The following is a 19,371-nucleotide window of genomic DNA, read 5'->3' as shown; positions in this document are numbered from 1 at the left end:
ACTAGAAAAGCCGACTATGCTTGTCGTAAAAGGCGACTAATGGGATCAGGTGGTCAGGCTAGCTGACTTCGTTGATACATATCATAGTATCAGTGGATCGATGCTCATGATGTCAATCACTGGATTGTCTGGTCCAGACTTGTTTATTTACAGACTGCCATCATATAGCTGGAATATTGCTGAGTGTGGTGTTAACAAACAAACAAACAAACAAAACACTTGAGGAGCTTTGTTTTCACATGAATGTTTGAAGAAGTTTGTCAGTGTTAGTTTAGTGGGGGATCTTGTCACATATTATTGTCAAGATTATTTTGGAAATATATTTGGTATTGACAATAACAAAATTCAGCTCCTGGGCTCTTTCTACAAAACAGCATCATAACTGATGTTAGCCAATGTAAAAGTATGTTATGAGAATTGTTGCCCCAAGAACCCAAGGCGTGACAAGGCCTAAATGTCGAAACAGATAATGAGGCTATCACTAAGATTATCTCCATTTTCTTGCAATGTGGCCAAATTCTGTGAAGCTCTGTTTTACTTTTCATCCAGATCAGCAAGTCATTAGGGATGTAGGTTTTTCTTCAGATTCTTGATGAATAACTAGAATGTGTTTTATATGTGTTGCAACAATTTTTCAAAATTTTGATTACCGTAATCGACGTAATAAGCGCCCCGCTCAAAAAAGCGCCCATGGCGATATTTGCTTATATATTGGCTAGTGAACAATCCCAATTAGCACCCCTTCCAATTAATCAATGTACACAAGACTTATTTATTCACGTATAATACACCCTCCCCTTAATTATGGGGAATTTAATTCTGGAAAAATATATCTGTCCTACATAAACATTTCAAGCTGTCAGCATAAACCACGAAATTTATCTTTCAACTCTGTTTTTTTCACCAAATTAATATTCTAATAAGAGCCCCCTATTCCTAATTTTGAGAGAGCCCTGGGCGCTTATTACGTCGAATACAGTATTAGTTTGAAGTTATTTTTTGACTATCGAAAAACAAATATTGAATTTTCCATGGTTTGAGAGAGACAAATTGGTTGATATAAAACAACAGCTCTGATAAGAATTCTGGAAAGTCATAAATGTCTTAATGAAGTTAATTGTGTCTTGCTTTGAAGGCTTGGTGTAAATGTGAATGTATAGTGACATATAGCATAAATGTTTTTATTTACAAGTTTGTGTGCATGTCTTCAGAGTTAATGATTCATCATTGATGTTTACTGCAAAAACACCCTGACTTGCTCCCATTATACAATCGGTCACTTAAAACCTACTTGATCACAGCTATGCTACTGTCAACACAACTGTTCATACCTCTGTGGTCAAAATAAAAAGCTTCTGTTGGAGACTTCAGTTGTAACAGTTGCAAACTACTGGTGATGTATTTCTTGCATTTGTGTTTTTTTAGTGAGAAACTTTGTTGGTGATGTTGACAATTCCCCTGTTTTAATCAGTCAGTGCCACTGTTAACTACTTTTTCTGGGATTGAAGGCTCAAGCAATTGTCTCCAGTGAAAAGATAAAGTGAAACGTTTAGTTGGAGGAAAAAAGAGATGCAACTAATTGTGAAGGCTTGACATCCCAAGACAAGGAAAGATAGTTTTACTCTTGCGTGATGGCTTAGAACACAATCTTCGGGAAACAGGAAGGAAGAGAAAAGAAGGCGTTTGAAGCATTCTGATATTTTTCAAATTTTAAGAGATCCTAATAGAATTAATTTTGTTGCAATTACACAAAAAGAGTGGATGGTTTATTTGAACCGTGGTGGCTCTTTTTGCTTGTTTTATGGTGGAAGTGCTTTTTATGAGTGGAAATTGATTTGCTGAGATTGTGGATCACCTTGACTTAATGTCTGGAAAACCATTAGATAATGTTTTGTTTGTGATTCCTGAAAAGTGCTGAGGAAACTTCTGTCAACCTCGCGAATATTTAGGTTAGTTTAGTTTTCTCAGTTACAACCCTGTGAAGGTCCATGTTGGAATGATCTTCAGCAATCCATGCATTTGTAAGAGGCAACAAACAGGATCAGTGATCAGGCAAAGATGTCAATCATTGGATTGTCTGGTCAAGACTCGATTATTTACAGACCTCCGTCATATAGCTGGAGTATGGCTTTATACAATAAGCAAACAAATACAACAATGAAGAAAACAGTATTTTCAACTTATCATTGGAGCAGTTATGAACCTCAGAAATATTAGTGCTCACTTGTATAATATGGATCTGGTACATCAGGCTCCAAGAAAAAGAGGGGGCACGGATGGCCCAGTTGTCTAGGGCGCTGCGATTTGCTGTGCAGAGTTGCATCCCCTGGGCACGCCAGAAACTTGATTGTGGGTTCGATCCCAGTTCGCCCCGAATATGTTTCTAGGTTTGTCAGCACCATACCCGTGTTCGTGGGTTTCACCGAAGTGGTAAATGTCTGAGACCTGCATCACTCCGGGCTTTCCTCCCACATTAAGCTGACATGCAGCGATATAACTGGAATACTGTTACAAGCGACGTTAAACCCGACTCAATCGCTCTAAGAAAAAAAAATGCTTGTTGTAAGAGCTGACTAATGGGAATCAGAGTGTTACAGAGTGTTACAAAGCGTGACCTAGTGGATTGTGTGTCATCTCACACAGGGGGCTTGGCTTGTTGCTCAGGCTGTCGACCGCATGCTGCTGTGATATTGCTGGAATAATAATAAGATAACCTTCACTCACTCATAGTTGTCAGATTGATGAGCTTTTCCTCATCAGATGGATGATCATGTATCTTTACAACTGTTTCACAGAAGTCGACAGTGTAACTTTGGATCTGGAGCAGACAAACCAGTGGTTGATAGTGTGAGCATTTGTCTTCCCCATCTTCGTATGATGACACACTAGTCAGGACAGAGTTCAGTGTAACTTTTGGCCAAAATACTGCCGCCATTGCTTGCAACCAATTATCCGATTTCACTGGAATTTGTTTGAAGATTCCAATTTTAAAAATGCATTGAATGAAATAATTTTCAAAGAATCTTCTGGTTTCACATAAAATAATTATCAAAGAATTCTAGTTTTCACATTAAAAATTTGTTATATTTTTTTATAGTTTTGAAAGCTACAGGTGTTCTGGCATAGCGGGGAATATGTCAGTGATGACACATTTCTTTCATCACAGCCGTCATATGTCAGTTTTTGAGGTGAGGTGAGGTGAGGTGAAATTGGGTTTAACGTCGCGTCCAAGATTATTGCACTTATATAGCGACGTGCATGCACGTGTATGGCTGCTTGTACTAGTCCGGACTGATGCCGATTTATAGTGCTAGCTCACTGAGATACCATGCCGCAGTTTAACATGAATACCCCACTCAGACACAGTATACTGACTCCGAGCCGACCAGTCCTTGTTTTAGCCCATTAATGCCGAGCGCCAGACAGGGTAACAACAAGTACAATCTTTTAACGTCTTTTTGTATGACGCGGCCCGGGATCGAACCCTGGACCTTCCGCTCTCCGGGCGGACGCTCTACCACAAGACCACGGAGGCGGTCTGTCAGTTTTTGAAAACATCATGCTCATCTCCCTAAATTTCACATAGGCAGTGTCAACATGGGGTTAGTTTTAGCTGACAGCATGCAAATATAAAAATCACAATGCTTACAATAAGAGCATTAAGTCATATTAAAGACATTAAATACATGTTTGTGGTTGAATATGGGCAAGGGATCATCTAAAGTAATTAAAGTCAACTACAATATGTTTGTTTGTTTGTTGTTTAACGCCACACTCAGCAATATTCCAGCTATATGACGGTGGTCTGTAAATAATCAAGTCTGGACCAGACCATCCAGTGACTGACATGCAATTGGGATACGATGACATACATCAACCAAGTCAGCAAGCCTGGCCACCCGATCCCGTTTGTCGCCTCTTACGACAAGCACAGTTGCCTTTTACGACAAGCATGGGTCACTGAAGACCTATTCTACCCCGGATGTTCACGGGTCAACTGCAAGATGTAATGTCTTAAATAGTGGATGTTTTTTGTGAACTCTAATTAGTGATTTGAAAAAAATGACTTTCTTGTTCTTTCCAGTACTCATCCCTTCTCATCTCTAGACGCCTATACACATCCCCTTCTCAGATCTAGAAGCCTATACACATCCCCTTCTCAGATCTAGAAGCCTATACACATCCCCTTCTCAGCTCCAGCGGGGGCACGGGTGGCCAAGTCGTCTAAGGCGCCGCGATTTGCTGTGCATAGTTGCGTCCCTTGGGCACGCCAGAAACCTATGATTGTGGGTTCAAATCCTGGTTCACCCCGATTATGTTTCTAGGTTTGTCAGCACCATACCCATGCTCGTGGGTTTCACCGAAGTGGTAAACGTCTGAGACCTGCATCACTTTGGGCTTTCCTCCCATATTAAGCTGACACACCGCGATATAACTGTAATACTGTTAAAAGCGGCGTTAAACCCAACTCACTCACTCTCAGCTCCAGCAGCCTATACTCATCACCTTCTCAGCTCCAGCAGCCTATACACATCCCCTTCTCAGCTCCAGCAGCCTATACTCATCCCCTTGTCAGCTCTAGCAGCCTATACTCATCACCTTCTCAGCTCCAGCAGCCTATACTCATCACCTTCTCAGCTCCAGCAGCCTATACACATCCCCTTGTCAGCTCTAGCAGCCTATACTCATCCCCTTCTCAGCTCCAGCAGCCTATACTCATCCCCTTCTCAGCTCCAGCAGCCTATACTCATCACCTTCTCAGCTCCAGCAGCCTATACACATCCCCTTCTCAGCTCCAGCAGCCTATACTCCCCTTCCCAGTTCCAGCAGCCTATACTCATCACCTTCTCAGCTCCAGCAGCCTATACTCCCCTTCTCAGCTCCAGCAGCCTATACTCATCACCTTCTCAGCTCCAGCAGCCTATACACATCCCCTTGTCAGCTCTAGCAGCCTATACTCATCCCCTTCTCAGCTCCAGCAGCCTATACTCATCCCCTTCTCAGCTCCAGCAGCCTATACCCATCCCCTTCTCAGCTCCAGCAGCCTATACACATCCCCTTGTCAGCTCTAGCAGCCTATACTCATCCCCTTCTCAGCTCCAGCAGCCTATACTCATCCCCTTCTCAGCTCCAGCAGCCTATACCCATCCCCTTCTCAGCTCCAGCAGCCTATACTCATCCCCTTCTCAGCTCCAGCAGCCTATACCCATCCCCTTCTCAGCTCCAGCAGCCTATACTCATCCCCTTCTCAGCTCCAGCAGCCTATACCCATCCCCTTCTCAGCTCCAGCAGCCTATACTCATCCCATTCTCAGCTCTAGCAGCCTATACTCATCCCCTTCTCAGCTCTAGCAGCCTATAAACATCCCCTTCTCAGCTCCAGCAGCCTATACTCATCTCCTTCTCAGCTCCAGCAGCCTATACTCATCCCATTCTCAGCTCCAGCAGCCTATACCCATCCCCTTCTCAGCTCCAGCAGCCTATACTCATCCCCCTTCTCAGCTCCAGCAGCCTATACTCATCCCCTTCTCAGCTCCAGCAGCCTATACTTATCTCCTTCTCAGCTCCAGCAGCCTATACTCATCCCCTTCCCAGCTCCAGCAGCCTATACTCCCCTTTTCAGCTCCAGCAGCCTATACTCATCCCCTTCTCAGCTCCAGCAGCCTATACACATCCCCTTCTCAGTTCCAGCAGCCTATACTCATCCCCTTCTCAGCTCCAGCAGCCTATACTCCCCTTCCCAGTTCCAGCAGCCTATACTCATCTCCTTCTCAGCTCCAGCAGCCTATACACATCTCCTTCTCAGCTCCAGCAGCCTATACTCATCCCCTTCTCAGCTCCAGCAGCCTATACACATCTCCTTCTCAGCTCCAGCAGCCTATACACATCTCCTTCTCAACTGTAGCAGCCTATACACATCTCCTTCTCAGCTGTAGCAGCCTTTCCTTTACAACTTTCAGAGGTTCCTTAAACACTTGAGGGTTTCCTTATACACTTGTTTTTATTTGACGTTTGCCATGACTTTATTTCGGGGACTGTGTCTATCACTTAACTTACTTCCATGACGTAACTTGCACTGAGGCAGGGCACATGTCAACCATGATAGGACTTGTTAGTAAGGCAGGGTTGCGATCCACCACAGATGATTGTGATAATACTTATCATGTCAGCTAATGTTAGAATTGAAGTTGGCAACATAGTGATTTCATTGTAAGAGAGAGTATAATTTTAGGATATGACACGTGCAGCCTGTATAATTATGGATTATGATGAGGTGACAAATATCCTGGAATGTTTGTGTTCCATTGTGTGTATTTCTGTCTTGATGTCTGCCATAAATAATCAGCTGTTTGTTCAGGTTCAGACATGTCTCTTGTCAACAGTTTAAAACTGCAATTATGGTGTTATGTTATAACTGTAGTCTTCACAGAATGATTTATGGGAGTGGGAATATTTAGTTAGTGTATAATTGTGTGTCCACCACTCGTTAGTATCTGTACCCATTGTTCCCCAGCCCAGCTCTCACATACCCCACCCCTAACCATGGACCTTTATGCAACTGCCATCCTACCTCTACCATCCTCCATCTACCATCGTCCATCTACCATCCTCCATCTACCATCCTCCATCTACCATCCTACCTCTACCATCCTACCTCTACCATCCTACCTCTACCATCCTACCTCTACCGTCCTCCATCTGCTGTCCTCCATCTACCATCGTCCATCTACCATCGTCCATCTACCATCGTCCATCTACCATCCTCCATCTGCCATCCTTCCTCTACCATCCTCCATCTACCATCCTCCATCTACCTTCCTACCTCTACCATCCTACCTCTACCATCCTACCTCTACCGTCCTCCATCTGCCGTCCTCCATCTACCATCCTACCTCTACCATCCTCCCTCTACCATCCTCCATCTACCATCCTCCATCTACCTTCCTACCTCTACCATCCTACCTCTACCATCCTACCTCTACCGTCCTCCATCTGCCGTCCTCCATCTACCATCCTACCTCTACCATCCTCCCTCTACCATCCTACCTCTACCATCCTCCCTCTACCATCGTCCACCTACCATCCTACCTCTACCATCCCCCATCTACCATCCTACCTCTACCATCCTCCATCTACCATCCTACCTCTACCATCCTCCATCTACCATCCTACCTCTACCATCGTCCATCTACCATGCTCCCTCTACCATCCTACCTCTACCATCCTCCATCTACCATCCTCCCTCTACCATCCTCCATCTACCATCCTACCTCTACCATCCTACCTCTACCATCCTCCCTCTACCATCCTCCATCTACCATCCTACCTCTACCATCATCCACCTACCATCCTACCTCTACCATCCTCCATCTACCATCATTCATCTACCGTCCTCCATCTACCATCTTCCATCTGCCGTCCTCCATCTACCATCATTCATCTACCGTCCTCCATCTACCATCCTCCATCTGCCGTCATCCATCTACCATTCTACCTCTACCATCCTCCATCTACCATCCTACCTCTACCATCCTCCATCTACCATCCTACCTCTACCATCCTCCATCTACCATTCTACCTCTACCATCCTCCATCTACCATTCTACCTCTACCATCCTCCATCTACCATCCTACCTCTACCATCCTCCATCTACCATCCTACCTCTACCATCCTCCATCTACCATTCTACCTCTACCATCCTCCATCTACCATCCTACCTCTACCATCCTCCCTCTACCATCCTACCTCTACCATCATCCACCTACCATCCTCCCTCTACCATCCTCCATCTACCATCCTACCTCTACCATCCTCCATCTACCATCCTACCTCTACCATCCTCCTTCTACCATCCTCCCTCTACCATCCTCCCTCTACCATCCTCCATCTACCATCATACCTCTACCATCGTCCACCTACCATCCTACCTCTACCATCCTCCATCTACCATCATTCATCTACCATCCTCCATCCACCATCTTCCATCTGCCACCCTCCATCTACCATCATTCATCTACCGTCCTCCATCTACCATCCTCCATCTGCCGTCATCCATCTACCATTCTACCTCTACCATCCTCCATCTACCATCCTACCTCTACCATCCTCCATCTACCATCCTACCTCTACCATCCTCCATCTACCATTCTACCTCTACCATCCTCCATCTACCATCCTACCTCTACCATCCTCCATCTACCATCCTACCTCTACCAACCTACCTCTACCATCATCCACCTACCATCCTACCTCTACCATCCTCCATCTACCATCCTCCCTCTACCATCCCCCATCTACCATCCTACCTCTACCATCCTACCTCTACCATCCTACCTCTACCATCTTCCATCTGCCGTCCTCCATCTACCATCATTCATCTACCGTCCTCCATCTACCATCGTCCATCTACCTTCCTCCATCTACCATCCTTCATTAATAGTTCTGTCTAAGGCTGGGACGAGTCAAGATTTACTACCTGGGTACCAACCCCCTATTACCTGAGCCTACCCAGGTACCCGCTGTAGGTCTCAGGAGATGTCTTAAAATGTCCGATATGGAACATTGTTAGCATAGCCCTGGCAAAACATATTTAGATACATGTGTTAAACAATCTGGTCATTCATACCCTGAAGTTGAATCAAGTTATATCTTTATTCAACCAAATGAAAAATCAGAAGGAATGGCTGCATCGTCAGAAGGAAATGCGAACATTAGTGACTTGTAGTGTAACCATAGAGTTCTAGATAATTGACTAATCACGTGATTAACCATGGGTCCGGGTAGTCCTGTGTGTACCCGGGTACCAGAGTTACCCTTCCCAGCCCTAATTGTGTCTATATCAGACAATCCAGTGATGGAAATTATAAGCAACGGTCCCTACAGCCTGAGCATGATTGATTTTTTTTCAATTTGAGCACATTTCACTGTTGTTACCAATCAACATATGAAGGTATAATAATGCCTTAAAAATATATTGGTTAAATGTCTGAATAGAATCGGATGTTTCTGGATTGTGAAATGAAAAATGTTTGATAATTTTCTGTATCATTTTTCAAATTTAATCTCCAAGCTTTTTAAAAACTTATAAATAGCAAGAGATTACAACGCTCTCTGCTAAAACTTTGGCAACGGTAACTGAAGGTCACTTCGTGGTTCATTTCATCAGAAAAACGTAAATGGCACCATTTTCATTAGAAGGTGAGGTGAAATGGGGTTTAGCGTCGCGTCCAAGATTATTGCACTTATATAGTGACGTGCATGTACGTGTGTGTGTTTGTGTGGCTGCTTGTACTAGTCCGGACTGATGCCGATTTATAGTGCTAGCTCACTGAGATACCATGCCACAGTTTAACATGAATACCCCACTCAAACACAGTATACTGACTCCGAGCCGATCAGTCCTTGTTTTAGCCCCTTAATGCCGAGCGCCAGACAGGATAACAACAAGTACCATCTTTTAACGTCTTTTTGTATGCGTGGCCGGGGATTAAACCCTGGACCTTCCGCTCTCTGGGCGGACGCTCTACCACTAGACCACGGAAGGTTTTGCATTAGAAAGACTAATGGGTGACTTAGATGTCACGTTATTCTTCTGTGTTTATATTTTCTTGCTTATTTTGGATTACTTATATTGAATTACATTCAGAAAACATTTCTGAAAGACTTGAATATATTGGTGTTGAGAGAGCTTAAAAGATGGTATTAATTTGTCATGTCAGTATAATAGCTTTATAGATATGAAATGCAGAATTACATGTATAAGGTTTTCTGATAAACTAATGTTGACTAACTAATCTAAAATTTACAACAGGAAAAAATCTTGAAGCAATCTTATTTGAACATCTTTTATTTTTGCTGTTTTTGAAGGCAAAGAATTACCTGCACACTCCTCTCAATATGGCTTCATTAATATCATGTACCGCCCCCGGTCTAGAGGTTTCCATGTTTCTGGTTCAGGATTCTGTCACCTTGCGAGTTCTCATATCAACTCAAAATAGAAACATCTAGGAGTTCTTCCTTAAAGTCAAATGATTGATTGCGTCACACACTCTAAGGTTAGGTGAAATGGGGTTTAGCGTCACATTCAAGATTATTGCACTTAGAGTAAATAACCTGGCAGATATTTAACAGTGAATAAACAATAACATTTGTGAACCGAGATTCTACAAGACTGTTGTGTGTAACTAGAAATATTTCCAGACACCCGACAGCTTTCCCATTTGATGGGACATACTGAGATACCGTTGTTAGCTAGTTGTGTTTGGTCATGGCTGGTGCCATTCACAATCGATCATCCACCATCACTTTGCCACCCATCAGGTATCAATCTTCATCCATCGCCCACCGATCATCTATCACGGATGTCCCACCAAACCCTACCCAGAATCCATCACTGATGTTCCACCATCCCCCATCCAGCATCCATCACTAATGTTCCACCATCCACCACCAAGCAATACCATCACTGATGTTCCACCATCCCCCACCGAGCATTCATCACTGATGTTCCACAATCCCCCACCCAGCATCCATCACTGATGTTCCACCATCCACCACCAAGCAATACCATCACTGATGTTCCACCATCCCCCACCGAGCATTCATCACTGATGTTCCACCATCCCCCACCCAGCATCCATCACTGATGTTCCACCATCCCCCACCCAGCATTCATCACTGATGTTCCACCATCCCCCACCCAGCATCCATCACTAATGTTCCACCATCCACCACCAAGCAATACCATCACTGATGTTCCACCATCCCCCACCCAGCATTCATCACTGATGTTCCAGCATCCCCCACCCAGCCTACATCTCTGATGTTCCACCATCCCCCACCGAGCATCCATCACTGATGTTCCACCATCCCCCATCCAGCATCCATCACTGATGTTCCACCATCCACCACCAAGCAATACCATCACTGATGTTCAAACCATCCCCCACCGAGCATCCATCACTGATGTTCCACCATCCCCCACCCAGCATTCATCACTGATGTTCCACCATCCCCCACCCAGCATCCATCACTGATGTTCCACCATCCCCCATCCAGCATCCATCACTGATGTTTCACCATCCCCCACCCAGCATTCATCACTGATGTTCCACCATCCCCCATCCAGCATCCATCACTGATGTTCCACCATCCCCCACCCAGCATTCATCACTGATGTTCCACCATCCCCCACCCAGCATCCATCACTGATGTTCCACCATCCCCCACCGAGCATCCATAACTGATGTTCCACCATCCCCCACCGAGCATCCATCACTGATGTTCCACCATCCCCCATCCAGCATCCATCACTGATGTTCCACCATCCCCCACCCAGCATCCATCACTGATGTTCCACCATCCCCCACCCAGCATCCATCACTGATGTTCAATCATCCCCCACCCAGCATCCATTACTAATGTTCCACCATTCACCCAGCATCCATCACTGATGTTCCACCATCCCCCACCCAGCATCCATCACTGATGTTCCACCATCCCCCACCCAGCATCCATCACTGATGTTCAACCATCCCCCATCCAGCATCCCCCACCCAGCATACATCACTGATGTTCCACCATTCCCCACCAAGGATCCATCACTAATGTTCCACCATCCCCCACCCAGCATCCATAACTGATGTTCCACCATCCCCCACCGAGCATCCATCACTGATGTTCCACCATCCCCCATCCAGCATCCATCACTGATGTTCCACCATCCCCCACCCAGCATCCATCACTGATGTTCCACCATCCCCCACCCAGCATCCATCACTGATGTTCAATCATCCCCCACCCAGCATCCATTACTAATGTTCCACCATTCACCCAGCATCCATCACTGATGTTCCACCATCCCCCACCCAGCATCCATCACTGATGTTCCACCATCCCCCACCCAGCATCCATCACTGATGTTCAACCATCCCCCATCCAGCATCCCCCACCCAGCATACATCACTGATGTTCCACCATTCCCCACCAAGGATCCATCACTAATGTTCCACCATCCCCCACCCAGCATCCATCACTGATGTTCCACCATCCCCCACCTATTCTCTTTTACCACAACCCAAGTGATTTCCAAACCATCATCCACCTCTTTCTTTTACTATTCTAATCTTAATCAACCATCAGCCATCATTTTTTAACATATTTTATTTATTTGTACCAAAAGAGGACATATTCATGCTTCTCGTAATGTGCTTATGTCTTTATATGTATATCGCCCGCAGGGAATTTCGGGCTAGACTTCATGATATATGTCACCATACTGTATCGCCGGATTGTCGAATCCAAACACGATTATTTACAAGCCACTGTCATATAGCTTGAATATTGATGTGCTCAGAGTTAAAAAACAAACAAATCATATATGTAAATCAATATCACCTTCTGTTTTGAAAAGTACAGAATTTGTTTTTATTCATTTGATTTTCTGAATATCCTTAACATTTCCCTTTTTTTTCATAGAGTTCTGTTGTTGAAAGAATAACATTTTTTTTACAGAAACGTTTCATTTCAGTTGCAGAAACCTGACTATGGCCTTTAGAAAAATGATATCTCGGCAAAATATTGATTGGAGTGTTCAGTTGAAAAACCATTAAAAAGCTATATATTGTCTTTTTTCAATGCATCATTTCTACATGGTAAAGAGGGGAAGATACTGACTGTTCCACAAATGAACGGTTTGTCTCCGTGGTCTAGTGGTAGAGCATCTGCCCCGAGAGCGGAAGGGTTGGTGTTCGATCCCGGCCTTATCATACCAAAAGAGGTTTAAAGATGGTACTTGTTGTTACCCTGCCTGGCACTCGGCAGTTAGGGGCTAAAACAAGGACTGATCGGCTTGGAGTCGGTATACTGTGTCATGTTAAACTGCATGGATCTCAGTGGGCTGGCACTATAGAAACTGCATTAGCCCGGACTAGTACATTTCAACTCACCTCACCTCACCTCCACAAATGATCTCAATGTCAAGACATAGAAATAAATCAATTGTATTTTAGAGAGTCAATTCCTCGGCAATGCTTATTTAATCAGGCAGAATGAAGTGCACACCACATTGTTGGGCTTATCTCAGTATACCTGATTGATGACGTTAATTCCATGCATGCACAGATTTAGCTCGGATTCCAAACATTGTGCCCTTTGCATGTAAATTGGGGGAAAATACAAATCTTTTCAAACTGGCATATTTGAAACTTCTTATTTTCTGTGGTATTCATTGTATTGGGTTTCAATAAATAATGTAAAATTTTAAGCCTTGAAGCCACTTCCTGTTTCTTGGTCCTGTTATCTGTGTCAACAGAGCTATAACATCAGTAAGTGAGTATTGTTTTCCCCGGCTTTTAGCAATATTCTAGCAATATCACGGCGGGGGACACCAGAAAAGGGGTTCACACATTGTACCCATGTGGGGAATCGAACCTGGGTTTTCTGTGTGACACTTTAACGGCTAGGCCACCCCACCGCCCCCACTTCAGTTACAAGTATATTAACAGGAAAGGAAGTTTCAATTCAAATTTAGGATTTTTGCTGACAATTGTAGACCTTACACTAGAAACAAGATATCGACCCCTGAGCAAGTCTAGATAAGTCCCTGTGTATGAACACGGTCGATACACCGTGTGTGATATATGACTTTATTATACCATGTGTTGTAAAAAATGTGACTGTGGTGATATAACGGATGTGTCCTCTCCGCTTGGGACATTTGTGGCCAATCATCAGAAAGTTTGACACAGTACATTTCTGTGCTCATAGTTGGAAGTACAAACTGTCAAGGTTGCTTCTTGGGGGTAGAAGGCTCACACTGCCTTTTGAAGTAGGTTCCGAGATTTATAGAGGGGCAGTTGCCATGCCACATGTTTACTGTGGTCACTCATATGATGCTGTAACGTTCCGGAATACTCACTCACAATCTCACGATCTCACGATCTCACTATCTCACGCATGATCTCACGATCTCACGATCTCACTCACGATCTCACTATCTCACACATGATCTCACTCACTCACGATCTCACTCACGATCTCACTCACGATCTCACTCACTCATGATCTCACTCACGATCTCACTCACGATCTCACTCACTCATGATCTCACTCACGATCTCACTCACTCATGATCTCACTCACGATCTCACTATCTCACTCATGATCTCACTCACAATCTCACTATCTCACTCACTTATAATCTCACTCACGATCTCACTCACTCACGATCTCACTCACTCACAATCTCACTCACTATCTCACTCACGATCTCACTATCTCACTCACGATCTCACTCACTCATGATCTCACTCACTCACTATCTCACTCACTCACTATCTCACTCACAATCTCACGATCCGGGTTAGAATAGATCATCAGCAACCCATGCTTGCTGTGTAAAAGGCGACTATGCTTCTTGTAAGAGGCGACTAACTTGATCGGGTGATCAGGCTCGCCAACTTGGTTGATGCATGCCTTCATATCACAATTGGATTGATGCTCATGATGTCAGTCACTGGATTGTTTGGTCCAGTTTCCATAATTTACAAACCGCCGTCATACAGCTGGAATATGGCAATTACTGAGTGCTTCCGTGGTGTCGTAGATAGTGCATGGCTGCTTGAAGAGCAGATGGTCTGTGGTTTGTTCCCCTTCCTCCATCATACCAAAAGACTTTCAATGATGGTACTTGTTGTTACCCTGATCTTAAACTGTGCCATGGTATCTCATTCAGCTCTAAAACTGGCATAGGTCCAGACCTATGTGTACGAGCAGCCACACACACACACATGCATGCACAATGCTTTTGAAACGTGGTATCTCAGTGGGATAGCACTATAAATCAGCATCAGTCCGGACTAGTACAAGCAGCCTCACAAACACACACACGTACATGCACGTCGCTATATAAGTGCAATAATCTTGGACGCGACGTTAAACCCAATTTCACCTCACCTCACCTTTGAAACGTTAAACATCAATCCTCATTTCATCGCACCTCACACCACATCGGTAAGCCATTACAAATAAGAAATCAGATGCGATAACAGATATACAGCACAAATGAAAACCTATAATAACGTTGACAATTTGGTTTGTGTTTTTATCCCCCCCGACATATAATAATGGGGGGATATAGCCATCAGTATGTCCGTCTGTCCGTCCGTCTGTCTGTCTGTCTGTCTGTCCGTCTGTAATCATTGTTTGTCCGGAGCATATTTCCTAAACCGTACAACCTAGCCTCCAAAAACTTGGTACACTTAACAATCAGGCTCAGTAGAAGTGCCTTTTGCTATTTAGAGAGTTTTTGAATTTTTATTTTTGTCGTTTCCATGGAAATATGATGGACTTAGGAAATTTGAGGGTAGTGCTCTTGTCTGGAGCATATTTCCTAAACCGTACAACCTAGCTTCCCAAAACTTGATACACTTAACAATCAGGCTCAGTTGTAGTGGCTTTTGCTATTTCGAGACTTTTAGAAATTTTTATTTTTGTTGTTTCCATGGAAATATGATGTACTTAGGAAATTTGAGGGTAGTGCTCTTGTCCGGACCATATCTCTCGAACCATACAACTTAGTTTCTCAAAAGTTTTTACGCCTATCAAGCAGGTTATGTAGTGGTGCCTTTGCTATCAACAGATTTTTTCTTTTTTTTTCTTTTTTATCCCCCGCCGCGCGAAAGCGCGAAGCGGGGGATATAGTATTCACCGTACGTACGTCCGTACGTCCAACCTGTTTGTTGCCGCGATATCTCAAGAACTAAACACTGGATTGTCTTCATATTTGGAACTATGGTGTATATACAGACTCCGCAGACACCAGTCGGTTTTGGTGACCTTGATCCCATTTTCAAGGTCACAGCAGACAAATCTGCTTTTAGAGTTGGAAAACGGTGTTGCCGCGATATCTCAAGAACTAAACACTGGATTGTCTTCATATTTGGAACTATGGTGTATATACAGACTCCGCAGACACCAGTCGGTTTTGGTGACCTTGATCCCATTTTCAAGGTCACAGCAGACAAATCTGCTTTTAGAGTTGGAAAACGGTGTTGCCGCGATATCTCAAGAACTAAACACTGGATTGTCTTCATATTTGGAACTATGGTGTATATACAGACTCCGCAGACACCAGTCGGTTTTGGTGACCTTGATCCCATTTTAAAGGTCACAGCAGGCAAATCTGTTTTTGGAGTTGGAAAACGGTGTTGCCACGATATCTCAAGAACTAAACACTGGATTGTCTTCATATTTGGAACTATGGTGTATATACAGACACCGCAGACACCAGTCGGTTTTGGTGACCTTGACCCCATTGTCAAGGTCACAGCAGGCAAATCTGCTTTTGGAGTTAGAAAACGGTGTTGCCGCGATATCTCAAGAACTAATCGCTGGATTGTCTTCATATTTGGAACTATAGTGTATATACAGACACCGCATACACCTGTCAGATTTGGTGACCTTGACCCCATTTTCAAGGTCACAGCAGGCAAATCTGTTTTTGGAGTTGGAAAACGGCGTTGCCACAATATCTCAAGAACTAATCGCTGGATTGTCTTCATATTTGGTACTATGGTGTACAGGCGGGGGATATTTCGTCACTCTGTGACAAATACTTGTTCAATTTAAATTGAAGATTGATGAACTTAGGGTAATGTCCTCGTCTGGAGCATCTCTTCTAAACCATGCGACAGAGATTCACCAAACTTAATGCACATATCAATCATGTTCACTAGTAGTGCAGTTATTTATAGATTTTAATCTTTTTAATTTGTAGCCCCTGACATATAATTCTAAGGAGTACTATTTACTGATATCATATACTATATATGATATGAGCTACATAACCTAGTACATTCTCTTTATGCCTTTGTGTCATGAGGCTACTACAGATCGAGCTATTCATATGTGAATCCGCAAAGTTATTGTTATTACAATTTCATGAGATCATCAGAAAGTGAGCTACATGAACCAATATTTGATAACCTTCATTATTTTTCTAGTTTTGGCATCAAGGAAAAAGATTTCCTTGCCATTCTAAATACCTTGAAGGTACACACAGTTTACCGATATGCCACGTCGGGGGGATATGTCATCTTCGGATGACTCTTGTTTTTTATTGTCATGGTTAATGATGATTCAGCAAAAAATAGCTGGTGAACTTCACGTATGATGTATGTGGGTATCGTGTGAAGGATTTGGAATGACTTACACTGAAACAGTTCGCTCACAATTGAGGAAAAAACGCTTCCCCAACAACATATCAAGTTTACATTCAGATCATAGAAGTCGTCCGATTTCAGGAAATGCATTAAAGGATTTGAAAATGTTGTTGAAATCATCTTCCTGTATTGGTTTGAAATATGAGTACATTATCTTAATCAATATACTGCCCTGGCATTATAAGACATCGGCATCAGTTCCGTTTTATTTGTCAGGCATTTACTCAGTCTCTGTATCAATTTGTTGATGTGTGATCTTTGTGTTTTTTTAAAGATGGAGTAATGGGGAATTGAAAAGGATGCAAAGCATTTCATATTGATTACAAGACTCCTGTAATCCATCCACTTCGTCATTTGACATTGGGGTAAGTGTTCATTTCATGTTAGCTCACCTAGATATACATGTCGTTCAGTTATTTCTTTAACTTAATTATTTATTGTGTACACAAAAAAGAAGAAAGATTTTTTCAGGATGTATACTGGTGTCATGCTTTTTGAGAACGATGTCTCAAATCATTGAATATTCTTAACTTAAAAAAATGTCTGCTTTGTCTTGGAGTGGCCATTAACTACATGAATTGTTCCTTAAACACAATAAGAAACGTTGGAACTTCTATTCACCTTGATGATGCAATAATTGATTTTAGGATTCAAACTCATGTAACCTGTACCAAAGGCTAACAAATGAAGGCAGCTGCAGCAAAATTGAAGAAATCATGTGGAATTAACAATGACATACCTACTGACAACAACACTAATGGTCAATCCATGTATGACTGGGGACATTTGTAATTATATAGTATCTTATTCTATAGATTAAATATTACTCTTTTTCTTTAGGACTATGCTTGCATATAATAGGCCAGGCATGGGCAAGTAATATTAAGGTGATTGATAAATGTGCTCAAGTTGGCCCAATAAGTGAATTGTATACTTGTATGAATTGTATTTGATGACCTGAGTTGCCAAAGCGCGATATGCATGTGCGAAAAAGCTAAGAGAGCACAGGGCATATCACAGTTGAGTTCTTGAATATCTTTTAAATATGCTTATATATTGAGACTAATATTAAGGTGCTTGTGTTCTTGAATGATAGAGTGAGTGAGTGAGTGAGTTGGGTTTAAGTATTCCAGTTATATCACGGCGTGTCAGCTTAATGTGGGAGGAAAGCCCGAAGTGGTGCAGGTCTCAGACGTTTACCACTTCGGTGAAACCAACGAGCACGGGTATGGTGCTGACAAACCTAGAAACATAATTGGGGCGAACCGGGATTCGAACCCACAATCATAGGTTTCTGGCGTGCCCAAGGGACGCAACTCTGCACAGCGAATCGCGGCGCCTTAGACGACTTGGCCACCCGTGCCCCCCTTGAATGATAGAAATTAACCAAGAAAGTCAAGAATGTGTTTGCATGCGCTAGAGGTAAGACATCCTGTTTACATCGGCTCGTCAGTTTGAAACCTAAATGCCTGGAAAACGGCATTATGCAAGCAGTTTGCACTACGGGAAAGGTTGGTGAACACACACAGACGCGTGCCATGTGAAAAAAAGCAGTAAACAATACAGTGAACTAAGTAGACTGAACTGACAAATTTAGGTGTCAAAACAAAATAGCATGAAGTGCAGGTGGTTCCTGGGTGACATATGCGCTACGTAGATACCTGTGAAGATCCGGGTTAGAATAGGTCATTAGCAACCCATGCTTGCTGTAAAAGGCGACTATGCTTGTCATAAGCGACTACAACAGTGTTCCCTCGTTATTGCGCCCTTCAATATAGCGCTAACTCGGTTATAGTGCGCGGTAAAGCAAGGCTCCCAAAATTTACTAACATTTTCAATAAAGTTTTCCAATGACACAATGTTTTCCCCCATCTCAGAAAACATTATCAGCTGATCACTGCGATCATGTAACACCGGTAACTAGGCAACAAATCCGAACTGAACTTCGCAATTTAATCCATTTTTAACTTATCCTGCATTACTCCTTAATGCATTCACTGCTTACCTTGCGACAAAAAGAACCCGGGACAGCGTACCGATGGTCTTTGGGTGAAGGTTCTGTTCCACAATCACACTTTTGCACCACGCTGTCCCTGTGACTTCATTGTTTATCTGAACTAATGTTTGCAATATATTTTTTTTAATTATA

At 43.3% G+C, this 19,371-nt stretch overlaps 2 protein-coding genes across 3 annotated transcripts in view; both read left to right on the top strand.

The window, feature by feature from the left end:
• The window catches only part of LOC124149284 (D-glucuronyl C5-epimerase-like), a 349,514-nt gene that overhangs the window by 125,827 nt on the left and 204,316 nt on the right, over positions 1-19,371 (top strand). For both annotated transcript variants that reach the window (XM_046520755.2, XM_046520758.2), the window contains exon 3: positions 17,497-17,587. The gene's annotated coding sequence lies outside the window, so the exon portion shown is untranslated. The remainder of the gene's footprint in view (positions 1-17,496; positions 17,588-19,371) is intronic.
• Positions 6,543-8,450, top strand: LOC125378849 (extensin-like). Its single transcript, XM_048394822.1, has one exon. The coding sequence runs from the start codon at positions 6,543-6,545 to the stop codon at positions 8,448-8,450; it is 1,908 nt and encodes a 635-aa protein (XP_048250779.1).

This window comes from Haliotis rufescens, unplaced genomic scaffold (genome assembly GCF_023055435.1).
Source record: "Haliotis rufescens isolate VD_foot unplaced genomic scaffold, xgHalRufe1.0.p SCAF_13, whole genome shotgun sequence".
NCBI lineage: Eukaryota > Metazoa > Mollusca > Gastropoda > Lepetellida > Haliotidae > Haliotis > Haliotis rufescens.
This window is presented reverse-complemented; position numbering and strand designations above follow the sequence as displayed.

Excerpts from the sequence above, each read along its gene's own strand:
- LOC125378849 (XM_048394822.1), top strand. The coding sequence starts at position 6,543 with ATGGACCTTTATGCAACTGCCATCCTACCTCTACCATCCTCCATCTAC.